A 12,541-nucleotide genomic window follows, 5' to 3' on the forward strand; every position below is an offset into this window, starting at 1 on the left:
AGCATTGTGTGGTTTGTCACCTTAGCACAATAGGTTCAGCACAGCCTGTTGCCGCTTGGGTGAGGCAGTACTGCAGTGCTTCCAGCTTGTAACTGATGTAGTCATTTCGGATATGGAGGCTGAAGTAGAGGAGGAGGTGCAGGAGATGTAGAATGTAGGGGCAACCCTGATTGACCCAGGGCCCGCAATCCTCGGCGTCGGGAGGACGTTGTTAGAACCTTGCTGTTAGGTTTTTTTTTCCTTTGCTGGTCACATGACCTTGTTGGCCTATTTAATCCTGCTCCGCCCATCTGGCTTTGCTGGACTTCATTGTATATCTACTTTCTGGCTAGCCTGTGCTCTGTATCTAACTCTGTTAGTTTGCTTGGTCTACGGACCTCTATGTTCTATCTATTTTGTTTGTTCGTCTGTCTGCTACTATTTCTGTTAGGAGGTGTCCCATATTCCTCCCAGTCCTTAGTACTTGTAGGGATTCCCTCCCCACATCTATAGGTCTCCGTACAGACTAGATTAGGACTTTAGCAGGTCTGATCGCAGGATCAGGTTCCCTGTTACATCGTAGGGATTCAGCTGAGTCCTATAGTAGGGACAGATCTCCTCTCTTTCCTTAGCTTTGGTAGCAGAACATAACAGTAAGTCCAGCCTGCAAATTCTCTAAGGAAAGATTTTTTTTGTTCCATCATGGTGTCGGTTCAGGATTTTGCTAAACACCTGCAGGGACTCTCTCTGGAAGTGGCCGAGCTCCGTCAGCACGTGAGTAACTGTCCTGGAGCATATTTCTTGGAGCCTAAGGTATGTTTGCCGGATTTATTTTTTGGTGAACATCGAGAATTTTTTTCATTTAAAAATGCTTGCTTATTGTATTTTCATTTGAGACCCAAGTCCTCTGGGGATGAATCCCAGCGCGTAGGGTTCATAATGTCACTTTTGCGCAAAGAGCCTCAGGAGTGGGCCTTTCCTTTGCAACCTAGTGATACATGCTTCAGATCAGTGGATAGTTTTTTTTCTGCTTTAGGACTATTATATGATGATCCTGACCGTGTGGCATCAGCTGAGACTGAGTTGAGACGTTTAAAACAAGGATCAGGTAATGTGGAAAAATATTGTACTCATTTTCGTCGTTGGTCCACTCAAACAGGGTGGAACGATTCTGCTCTGAAAAGTCTATTTCTTGCTGGGCTCAGTGAAAGGGTTAAAGACCTGCTAATTGCTTATCCTACACCTGAGGATTTGCAACAGGCTATGCAATTAGCTATACGGGTGGATAGAAGACTGCGTGCTAGGGTTAATGAGAGCAAATCCTCTGCTATGTCAGTTTCTGGTTATGATAATGTGTGTACTAACAGTGGTGAACCGATGGAGATTGGATCGGTGACACCTCGCTCTCAAGAAAAAGACCGTCGTTTTTCGGAAGGCTTGTGTTTCTATTGCGGAAAATCTGGTCATTTGATTAAAGGCTGTGAGCTTCGTATGAAGAAAGAAAAAAAAATGGTCAGTCACGCCCGTATTGCCTGTTTAAATTCCAAGGGTATATTTTTAGCTGCTTCCACGATTGCTCAGGAAAAATTAATGGAATTTCGGGTGATTGTTGATTGCGGGTCTACACTGAATGTAATTGATGGGGGATTCGTGGAAAAACTCAATTTAAAACCTGAACCTTTATCATCCCCCATTGCTGTGGTTTCTGTGGATGGCTCCCCTTTGAAGAATATTACTCTCAAGGTCAGTGAATTTCCTCTCACTATTAATGGTGTTCACCATGAGAAATTGGATTTGGTAGTGTTGAATAACTTGCCTTCTCCAGTAATATTGGGTTTGCCCTGGTTAAAATTTCACAATCCTGTACTGGATTGGTCTACCAGTGAAATTAAATCCTGGAGCCATAAATGTTATGACAAGTGTTGTAACGGGCGTATTGCAGCTGTGGATAGGGGAGAATTGCCTGTTCCTATTCAGGATTTTTGGAAAGTTTTTTCTGAGAAAGAATCGCAGGTTTTGCCTCCCCATAGAGACTATGATTGTTCTATTGAATTTGTCCCTGGAGCGACTCTTCCTAAAAGTCGTTTATTTAACCTTACTATTCCTGAGAGGAAAGCTTTGGAGGAATACATACAGACAAGTTTGGCCGCCGGTCACATTAGGCCCTCTAAGTCTCCTGTGGCGGTTGGATTTTTTTTTGTAAAAAAAAAAGGACGGCGGTTTACGTCCTTGTCTGGATTTTCGTGAGATTAACAAAATTACGGTACGCAATCCTTACCCACTGCCATTGATTCCTGATCTGTTTAACCAGTTATTGGGGGCCAAGTGGTTCTCTAAAATTGACCTTAAGGGGGCATACAATCTGTTGCGCATGAAGGAGGGTGATGAATGGAAGACTGCTTTTAACACTCCTGTGGGTCATTTTGAGAATCTGGTTATGCCTTTTGGTCTTACTAATGCTCCTGCATTTTTTCAGAATCTGATTAATGACATCCTTAGACCTTTGATCGGTAAAAATGTGGTTGTGTATTTGGATGACATTTTGATTTATTCGCCAGATCTGGAGTCTCATTGGCGGAGCGTGCGTGAGGTATTACAGTTATTAATGGACAATTCGCTTTTTGCTAAGCTGGAGAAATGTGAGTTCGCTGTACAGAGAATTAGTTTTTTGGGCTACATTATCTCCAGCAAAGGTTTTGAGATGGAGCCGGTTAAGGTTCAGGCTGTGCAGGAATGGCCTAGGCCTATTGGTTTGAAATCGATACAGAGGTTTTTGGGTTTCGCCAATTACTATAGAAAATTCATAAAAAATTTTTCTAGTATTGTCAAACCTCTGACTGATCTCACCAGGAAAGGTGCTGATGCGGTTCAGTGGTCTTCTGAGGCCATTGAAGCTTTTGTGTATCTCAAGGAGAGGTTCACCTCTGCTCCCATCCTTATGCAGCCTGATGTTACTAGGCCGTTTTTGGTGGAGGACGGGGAATATGAAATTTCTCGCATCCTTGACTCTAGACGGTATAGAGGTAGTTTGCAGTATCTTGTGGCCTGGAAAGGTTTCGGACCCAAGGATAACTCTTGGGTGAGGTCAGATGATGTTTCCGCGTCCAGACTTATCAGAGCGTTTCACAGGAGATTTCCTGATAAGCCTGGTCCTAGGGGATCCGGAGGATCCTCTTAGAAGGGGGGGTACTGTTAGAACCTTGCTGTTAGGTTTTTTTTTCCTTTGCTGGTCACATGACCTTGTTGGCCTATTTAATCCTGCTCCGCCCTTCTGGCTTTGCTGGACTTCATTGTATATCTACTTTCTGGCTAGCCTGTGCTCTGTATCTAACTCTGTTAGTTTGCTTGGTCTACGGACCTCTATGTTCTATCTATTTTGTTTGTTCGTCTGTCTGCTACTATTTCTGTTAGGAGGTGTCCCATATTCCTCCCAGTCCTTAGTACTTGTAGGGATTCCCTCCCCACATCTATAGGTCTCCGTACAGACTAGATTAGGACTTTAGCAGGTCTGATCGCAGGATCAGGTTCCCTGTTACATCGTAGGGATTCAGCTGAGTCCTATAGTAGGGACAGATCTCCTCTCTTTCCTTAGCTTTGGTAGCAGAACATAACAGACGTGTTCCATCCCAAGGTCCGACTGTGTCCTGGCTTCTACTATGTTAACCCACTGTGCCGTCAGCGAGATGTACCATCCCTGCCCACAAGCACTTGTCCATGTGTCCGTGGTTAGGATGACTTTCCCAGTAACTGTATTGTTGAGGGCACGGATAATGTTGTGGGACACGTGCTTGTGTAATAAAGGTACAGCACACCGGGAGAAATAGTGGCAGCTGGGGACCGAGTACCGAGGGACGGACGCCGCCATCCGGTTGCAAAAAGCTTCCGTCTTCACAAGCCTAAAAGGCAACATTTCGAGCGCAAGCATTCGCGAAATGTGTGAATTTAGTAGTGTGGCCTGTGGGACGCTAGCTGCGTCTTTGCGCTTGGGTTCCAAGGACTCGGGTAGGGACAACTGAACACTGCGCTGGGACAAAGACGTGGACGTGCTTGCTGGTGGTGCTAGTTGAGAGTGTTCAACAACAGGTGCAGGGTGGGAGGCATCTTGGCATGTGCCATGGACAGGGGATTGGCGTGCATGCACAACAGTGAATCAAGCAGTGGTGTCACCCGCAGACACTGTTGCTGGACCCTGGGGTTCGACCCACTTAGTCAGGTGCTTTGCTGCCATGTACCTGATCATGCTGGTGGTGGTCGGGCTGGTAGTTTTGCCACCCCTGCTGATGCTGGTCTAGCAGGTGGTGCAAATGGCCTTTTTGGAGTTATCGGCAGAGTCTTTAAAAATCAACCTGACTCGGGAAGACCTAACAGTTGTTCTGCAAACTTCCGTCGTCTTGGCGTTACGAGGAACGCTTTCCCACCTTGTGTCTGCCGCCACCACACTGCTTCTTCCTGTGGTGGTGCTATGCCTCCCTCCCTTTGTGAGCTGCTGTCCTCGCTCTGAATGTCCCCCTGCCAGGTTGAGTCTGTTACTATATCATCCACCACCTCGTCTTCCACTTCTGCACCTTGGTCCTCCTCCTGACTTTCTGGCAATTGTGTCTCATCATCTTCCACCTCTTGTGACAGTTTCCCACCGTGCCTACTCAAATATTTGGGCATCGCTACATGAGATCTCCTCTTGCCCCGCTTCAAGTGGACTGGGCGAGAGGCTCGAATCTATAAATGGAAAAGTGAACAGCTCTTCAGAGTGTCCAAGTGTGGGATCAGTTGTCTCCAAGCATACAGCATGATGGGAGGAAGGAAGATCAGAGTGAGGATTATGCAGTCCAGACCGCTATTGAGACTTGACTGTGTGGATGACAGCGTGGTGGTGGTGGCTAAGTGAGTGGAAGCATTATCTGCTGTCCAACCAATAACCTTTTCACACTGCTCTGTGTTCAATAGTGGTGTTCTGTGGTCCCCTATTAATTGGGACATGAAGGTCGAGGGACAAGATGTGGGTGTTTGTTGTACAATTTCTGCTTGCCCACGGCCTCAGCCTCTGCATGCATCATCACCATCACGTCCACTTCCCCGTCCCTTGCCACATGTCTTGCCCATTTTAAATGGTGGACAATATTTTCCACATTCAGTAGAAATGGCTGAATTTGGAGCGAACTTATATGAGATTCGTGTGACGAAAAACCACAGTTTTAAATAGCTGCCATGTAGGTTACTATTTTTCACAGCGACCCGTTGTCAATAACTTCACTAACACACTGCAACAAAATTTAAATAGAGGTCAGAAATGCGTGAATTTGGAGTGCACTGATATGTGATACGTGTGATGGAAAACCACAGTTTTAAATAGCTGCCATGTAGGTTACTATTTTTCACAGCGGCCTCGTGTCAATAACTTCACTAACGCACTGCAACAAAATTTAAATGGAGGCCAATATTTTCCACGTTCACCACTAATTTCTGGATTTTTATCGCTGTAATACGGAAAGAATCTGGCTGTATTCTTCTGTGGCAACAAGCAAATAGAGCAGAAAAATGGTGTTCTCTGGATTGCTTTTTAAGCAAATAATCAGGATTAAGATAAAAAAAAAATTACCCCTGGCCACTGATACCTGGGGCTATTTCTAGAAATATCTGTAACAGCAGCAGCGGACAGAGCTGGAGTGGAGCCTCTTGTGCTGTATTATACACTGCAGTCTGCCACATACACTGCCTGCCTGCCTGCCTAGCTCCTGCTATCACCTTCAACACTGAAAATATGCAGCTGGATTAGCCCTCAGAAGGACTGTTAGTTCAGATGGATATATGTAGATGTTGTGGTATGTGTCCGTGGTTAGGTGGACTTCCCGGTAACTGCGTTGTTGAGGGCACGGCTAATGTTTTGGGACACATGCTTGTGTAATGCGGGGATGGCACACCGGGAGAAATAGTGGCGGCTGGGGACTGAGTACCGAGGGATGGCTGCCGCCATCAGGTTGCGGAATGCTTAAGTCTCCGCGAGCCTAAAAGGCAACATTTCGAGCGCAAGCAGTCGTTAAATATGAGAATTTAGTAGTGTGGCCTGTAGGGCATTGGCTGCATATTTGCGCTTGTGTTCCAAGGACTGGGGTAGGGACAACTGAACACTGCGCTGGGACAAGGACATAGACGTGCTTCCTGATGCTGCTACTTGAGAGTGTGCAACGACAGGTGCAGGGCAGGAGGCATCTTCGCATGCACCATTGACCGGGGATTGGCTTGCACGCACAACAGCGGAAGAAGCAATGGTGCTACCTGCCGACACTGTTCCTGGACCCTGGGGTTCGGCCCACTTAGTCGGGTGCTTTGCTGCCATGAGCCTGATGATGCTGGTGGTGGTCAGGCTGGTCATTTTGCCACTGCTGCTGATGCTGGCCTGGCAGGTGGTGCAAATGGCCTTTTTGGGGTTATCGGCAGAGTCTTTAACCCCTTCGCAACCTTGGGTTTTGTCGTTTTTGCTTTTTCGTTTTTTGCTCCCCTTGTTCCCAGAGCCATAGCGTCTTTATTTTTTGGACAATATGGCTGTGTGAGGGCTTATTTTTTGCGGGACAAGTTGTACTTTTCAACGCCATTACTAGTTTTACCATATCGTGTATGGAAAAACGGGAAAAAAATTCCAAGTGCGGTAAAATTGCAAAAAAAGTGCAATACCACAGTTGTTTTTTATTTATTTTTTTTACCACGCTCACTGAATGCTAAAACTGACTTTCTATTCTTATTCTCCAGGTCGTTATGAGTTCGTAGACACCAAACATGTATAGGTTATTTTATATTTAAGTGGTGAAAAAAAATTCCAAAATTTGGTAAAAAAAACTAAAAAAAAATAGCGCCATATTCCAAGACCTGTAGCGTCTCCATTTTTTGGGATCTGGGGCTGGGTGAGGACTTATTTTTTGCGCGCCGGGCTGACGTTTTCATTAATTACATTTTGGGGTAGATCCGATGTTTTGATCGCCCGTTATTGCATTTTATTGCACTTTTGCGGCGACCAAAAAACGTAATTCTGGCGTTTACAATTTTTTTCTCGTTACACCGTTTACCGATCGGATTAATTCTGTTTTTGTATTGATAGATGGGGCGATTCTGAATGCGGTGATACCAAATATGTGTATGTGGGTTTTTTTTTTTATATTTTATTTTGAATGGGGCGAAAGGGGGGTGATTTAAACTTTTTTATATTTTTTTTATATTTTTAAAAACAATTTTTTTTCACTTACTGAATGCTTCAATAGTCTCCATAGGAGACTAGAAGCAGCAGTTGTCTGATCGTCTCTGCTACATACAGGGGATCAGCAGATCCCCTGCATATAACAGAAATGGTCCTGTGCTATGAGCGTCGACCACTAGGTGGCGCTCATAGCGACGAGATCATGACAACCACAGGCGTCTGCTGCAGACCCTGGGTTGTCATGCACGCCCATCGGTGACCCGCGATCACGTGACGGGGTCACCGATGGGCGGGGTTTATGACGCGCAACCCGAAGCGCGCGTTAAATGTCGCTGTCGGAGATTGACAGCGGCATTTAACATGTTAACAGCAGCGGGTGGATCGCGATTCCACGCGCGTCTGTTGCGGGCACATGTCAGTTGTAAGAATCAGCTGACATGTGCTCGGTTCAGTGCGGGCTCAGCGCCGGAGCCCTCACTGAACCGGGGGTACGCAAATGTGCGTACTAATACGGCAAGGGTTGGAAAGGGGCTAAAAAACAACCTGACTCGGGAAGACCTAACAGTTGTACTGGCAACTTCCTTCGTGTTGGTGTTATGGGGAACGGTTGCCTGCCTTCTGTCTGCGGCCACCACACTGCTTCTTCCTGCCTGTTGGGGTGCTCTGCCTCCCTCCCCCTGTGTACTGCTGTCCTCGCACTGCATGTCCTCCTGCCAGGTTGGGTCAGTTACTATATCATCCACCACCTCGACTTCCACTTCCGCACCCTGGTCTTCCTCCTGACTTTCTGGCAATTGTGTGTCATCATTGTCCACCTCTTGTGACACTTTCTCACCGTCGCCTTCGTGTGACCGTGGCTGCTCAAATATTTAGGCATCGCTACATGCGATCTCCTCTTGCCTAGCTTCAAGTGGACCAGGCGAGAGGTTCGAATCTATAAATGGAAAGTGAACAGCTCTTCGGAGTGTCCAAGTGCCCACACTTGGGGCACTTGGACAAAGTGTGGGCTCTGGGCACTCGGCATGGTGGTGGTGGCTAAGTGACTGGAAGCATTATCCCCTATCCAACCAACAACTTTTTGACACTACTCTGGGTTCAATAGTGGTGTGCTGCGGTCCCTTAGGAATTGGGACAGGAAGGTCGGGCGAGAAGATGTGGGTGTTTGTTGTGGCACAATTTCAGCTTGCTCACAGCCTTGTCCTCGGCCTCTGCATGCACCATCACCATCATGTCCAGTTCCCCCTCCCTTGCCACGTGCCTTGCCCATTTTAAATGGAGGACAGTATCTTCCAAGCTCACTACAAATGACTGACTTTGGAGTGAACTTATATGTGATCCGTGTGATGGAGAAAAGAGTTTTAAATACCTGGCCTGTAGCTAACAAGTTTGAACAGCAAACTGGTGGGAATTGCTTCACTGACACACTGAAACAAATTTTTAATGGAGGCCAGAAATGGCAGTATTTTCTGACAACATATATGTGATCCGTGTGACGGAGAAAACACAGTTTTAAATAGCTGGATTTCTAGCGCTGTAATATGGAAAGGACCTGGCTGTATTCTGCAGTGCCAACAGCAAATGGCGCAGAAAAACTGTGTTCTCTGGATTGCATTTTAAGCAAATAATGAGGATTAAGAACCAAAAAAGGTATTACTGGCCCCTGAGACCTGGGCCTTTGTATCAATATCTGACAGCAGCAGAAGGCAGAATTGGAATGGAGCCTCTTGTGCTATATGCACTGCAGTCTGCTATATACACTGCCTGCCTATATACCCTGCCTGCCTGATATCTCTGCAGATGGATTAGTCCTCAGAAGGACTGTTTGTTAAGATGGATATGTGTAATGTACGATTTTTCTCCCTACACTACCTATTACACAAGCAAATCTCTCCCTGACGCAGCAGCACCTCTCCCTACTCTGCCTGATTCCGGAGTGACTGTGACAAGCACAGCGGTGCCAGGTCTGATATAGACCTGATGACAGTGTGTGGCCAGCCAATTACTGTAGTGCCACAACCACAATGGCTGCGGCATTACAATGAGTGGCAGGCAATCCCTGCCTGTGGATTGCCACTCTAAAGAGCACCAAACATGCAGGGAGGGGACCCGAGCATTCGCCCGAGCATCTCGCAAGTACTCGGCGAGCTCCGAGCATCTCGAGTACTTGCGAGTATGCTCGCTCATCACTAATGATTATTAAACAATCCAAGTTGAGAATTTTTCTTGCTCTTGACAAGAGTAACTACCAGCTCTCTGAGGAATTAGATTACATGCTGCCTATAAAAGTCTATAAAGAGGGAGAGGAAGAGGAAGCTGCAGAGATCCACTACCTCAGGGACAACTGAAAATAAGACATAAGTCTGCAGTGGGGAAAACTTGGTGTAAATTTACACAACAGCTTATTCTGAAAAGTAATCTGAAACAAGAGGTACACTTGTTGTACAAATTGTTTACATGTATTATCTAGATCAGGGTTCCCCAACTCCAGTCCTCAAGGCCCACCAACAGGTCATGTTTTCAGGATTTCCTTAGTATTGCACAGGTGATGGAATTATTGCCTGTGCAGGTGATGCAATTATCACCTGTGTAATACTAAGGAAATCCTGAAAACATGACCTGTTGGTGGGCCTTGAGGACTGGAGTTGGGGAACCCTGATCTAGATTATAAAAACATTATGGTGCCATATATCCAACTCACTGGAAATAAAATATTCTAGATAAGATTGTAAATCAAGACCACTAAATCATTGTCATGCTAGAGAATGTTTGGCAAATCTGGAAAATGTGCTACTAAAGCTTTCATGTATAATTTTGTTACAAAATCTGAAAATTTGACATATAAACAGTACATTTAAATTAATAAAATGCTGTTCCATTTTCCTTTTTTTTTATATTGCAGCGAAAATCTCTACCTAAAAAGAAGGTACATCCACCACCACCTCCAAACTGTGTGCCTCTTCAAGCTAGCTGTAAGCCTCCAGTGCCACCATGCTGTGTACCCTGTGCCATATGTCACTGCCACCTCTTTCAGACTGTCTGCTACTACAAGATGGGCAACCCGAATTGCTGAAATACAACTTTAGAGGACATAGAAAAAAAAAAAAACTTTGACATTTGTAAAATATAATACTGTCTGCAGTTAGTAGACCTTTAATGTATTCAATGGCAGCAGCTTTACAAATCACTATTGTTAAACCCAGATACTTTGTTTGTCCGATACAAAGTGTTGTACAAGATGTAGCTCATTCATTGTTTTTAGCCGGCCATACACAATAGATTAAAGTAGGTCATATGTGTTAAAGGGAATCTGTCAGCAGGTTTTTGCTATCTGGAGACAGCATGTTGTAAAGGTTTAAACACAGATTTCAGCAATGCCTCTCTTATCTAGCTCAGTGGTTTTGTTTGCTTGCATTGATTGTTTAAGCACTAGGAGTTTATCATTGCTGGAACACAGCAGCTGTGCCTGGTAGTCCGACACACCCCCTCCTGTGATAAGCAGCTCAGGGTCTATAGACATTGTATATATAGAGCCTGGTGTGGGCGGGGTTAGCTTTCTCAGCTCTGCTTCATGCTAAATTTAAAAACTCTGATTGTGTCAGAACAGCTGCACCCAGTAATCTAAGTGATACATAGTTGGATTCAGGTACTCTTTCCCTACATCAGGCTGCTCTCAGATGAGGTAGCAAAAACCTGCTGACAGATTCCCTTTAATTTGGTGGACTAGCCCACTAGCTCTTGTGTAGTGGGGCGTCCTAATTGTTCACTAATCCTTTGTTTCCATGAAAAATAATCTATCTAAAAGTCTGTAGCCAGCATTACCCCATTCTTACTTTCTATCATAGATATTGGCTATTAAATATCATCAATTTTTAATATTTATCACTCTATTTAAAACTCCTTAAATTGATATTATCAATATGCTTTATTGATTACTCTGTTAAAAGTTATTTCACTGTAACACTTGAACCCATTAATGTTCATGAATAAATTATAGACATATACAGTATAACATACCGGTATATACAGGCTCATTTTAATACTGTGTAATCACAAGAAAAACATTTATCTTAACCACACAGCAAATATACATCCAAATACCCTTTTCAGTCTCAGGTATCAGTGCTGTCGATGAAGCCATCAAGAGTTGCTTGTGTTCGATATGTAGTATTTGATAAAGACTCCTATCCCCAGGGTAATGAAGACAAAGAAAAGAAAGCTTGGAAGACACTTTTGGACTAATAGTTGTTTCTGCTTCTTAGAATATATTCACACTGTCTTTTCTGCAGTTTTTTGACAAGTCTGTTAAAAAAATATCAGAAAAAGAGTTAACAAAACGACTAAAAGAATGATCCTATTAATTGGTATGGGAAAACAACTTGCTGTTCATATCCATAAGCTTACAAACACGGCAAATATTTAAGAAATGTAATATATACATTTTTATGTCATTTGATGCTCAACACTTTACAATGGAAGTCAATAGGAAGGCTAAAAATAAGTTTTTAATGTTTTGTTAGCATTTTTGCTTTAAAAAACAAAATCATTCTCTTAGTTGTTTAATGGATTTAAAAAAAAAATTCTGGAAAACGCCAGCTAATAATTCACCCCACAAAATGCTAAAAAAAATTGCGTAGAATAAAATAATCTAAAAAAAAGCTTAGGAATCGACAAAAAAAAGAAAAACGATAACAAAAGAAACTCCAAAGAAAATGGACAACTGCTGAAGTGTCTTCTGCAAAAAAAATGGACGTTTTAGATTGTCAGACAAAGAAGCAAAGTGAACATAGCCTTTAAGTGGTTTCCTAAAACATGTTTTGGAAATCACTAAACACTGTCAGTCAATGTAAGGGGTGCGGTTACAGACGCAGCTCTTTATATACAGAGCCGTGACTGAAGCAGCACTAGCTCCTCCCCCGTGACTGAAACCGGAATGCTACCGGGAGGAATAAAGTTCATTCCCTCCCAGCAGCGGGGCTCTTAGTGCCGGCACCAGACAGGTTCACAATGTTATTAACTTGTAGATTAATTCCATATCTGCAGGTAAATAGCGTTTTTTCAGGTGACAGGTTCCCGTTAAATCTACTTCTAAGCAATGAATTGGAAATCCTCATTCTTGAAAAGATGAAGTTCCAAACACTATATGTATAGCATCTAGTTGATTAACAGCTCTATAGAATTTCCCTTTGCACGGCTAATTTCCAAAATTCCTTCCTTTTTCTTTAAAACGGTAACATATACTAAAAACAAGAGTACAGAAAAAAATATTTTATGTCCCCTATCCTTGGCCCATTCCTGTAATAATATCCCCCATCCTGGTGTAATGTCGCCTTCCTGGCCCTTTTCAGTAATATATGTCCCCCATCCTGAGCCCCTACC

At 44.1% G+C, this 12,541-nt stretch overlaps 1 protein-coding gene across 1 annotated transcript in view; it reads left to right on the plus strand.

Moving 5' to 3' along the window:
• Positions 1 to 11,184, plus strand: part of ASIP (agouti signaling protein) — a 595,544-nt gene extending 584,360 nt beyond the window's left edge. The window contains exon 4 of the mRNA XM_073683765.1: positions 10,065 to 11,184. Coding sequence (XP_073539866.1) covers positions 10,065 to 10,235 — 171 coding nt within the window. The 3' untranslated portion in view covers positions 10,236 to 11,184. The remainder of the gene's footprint in view (positions 1 to 10,064) is intronic.
• Positions 11,185 to 12,541: the final 1,357 nt, after the last annotated feature.

Source organism: Phyllobates terribilis, unplaced genomic scaffold (assembly GCF_046119375.1).
Source record: "Phyllobates terribilis strain yellow unplaced genomic scaffold, ASM4611937v1 Scaffold_5__5_contigs__length_657084704, whole genome shotgun sequence".
NCBI lineage: Eukaryota > Metazoa > Chordata > Amphibia > Anura > Dendrobatidae > Phyllobates > Phyllobates terribilis.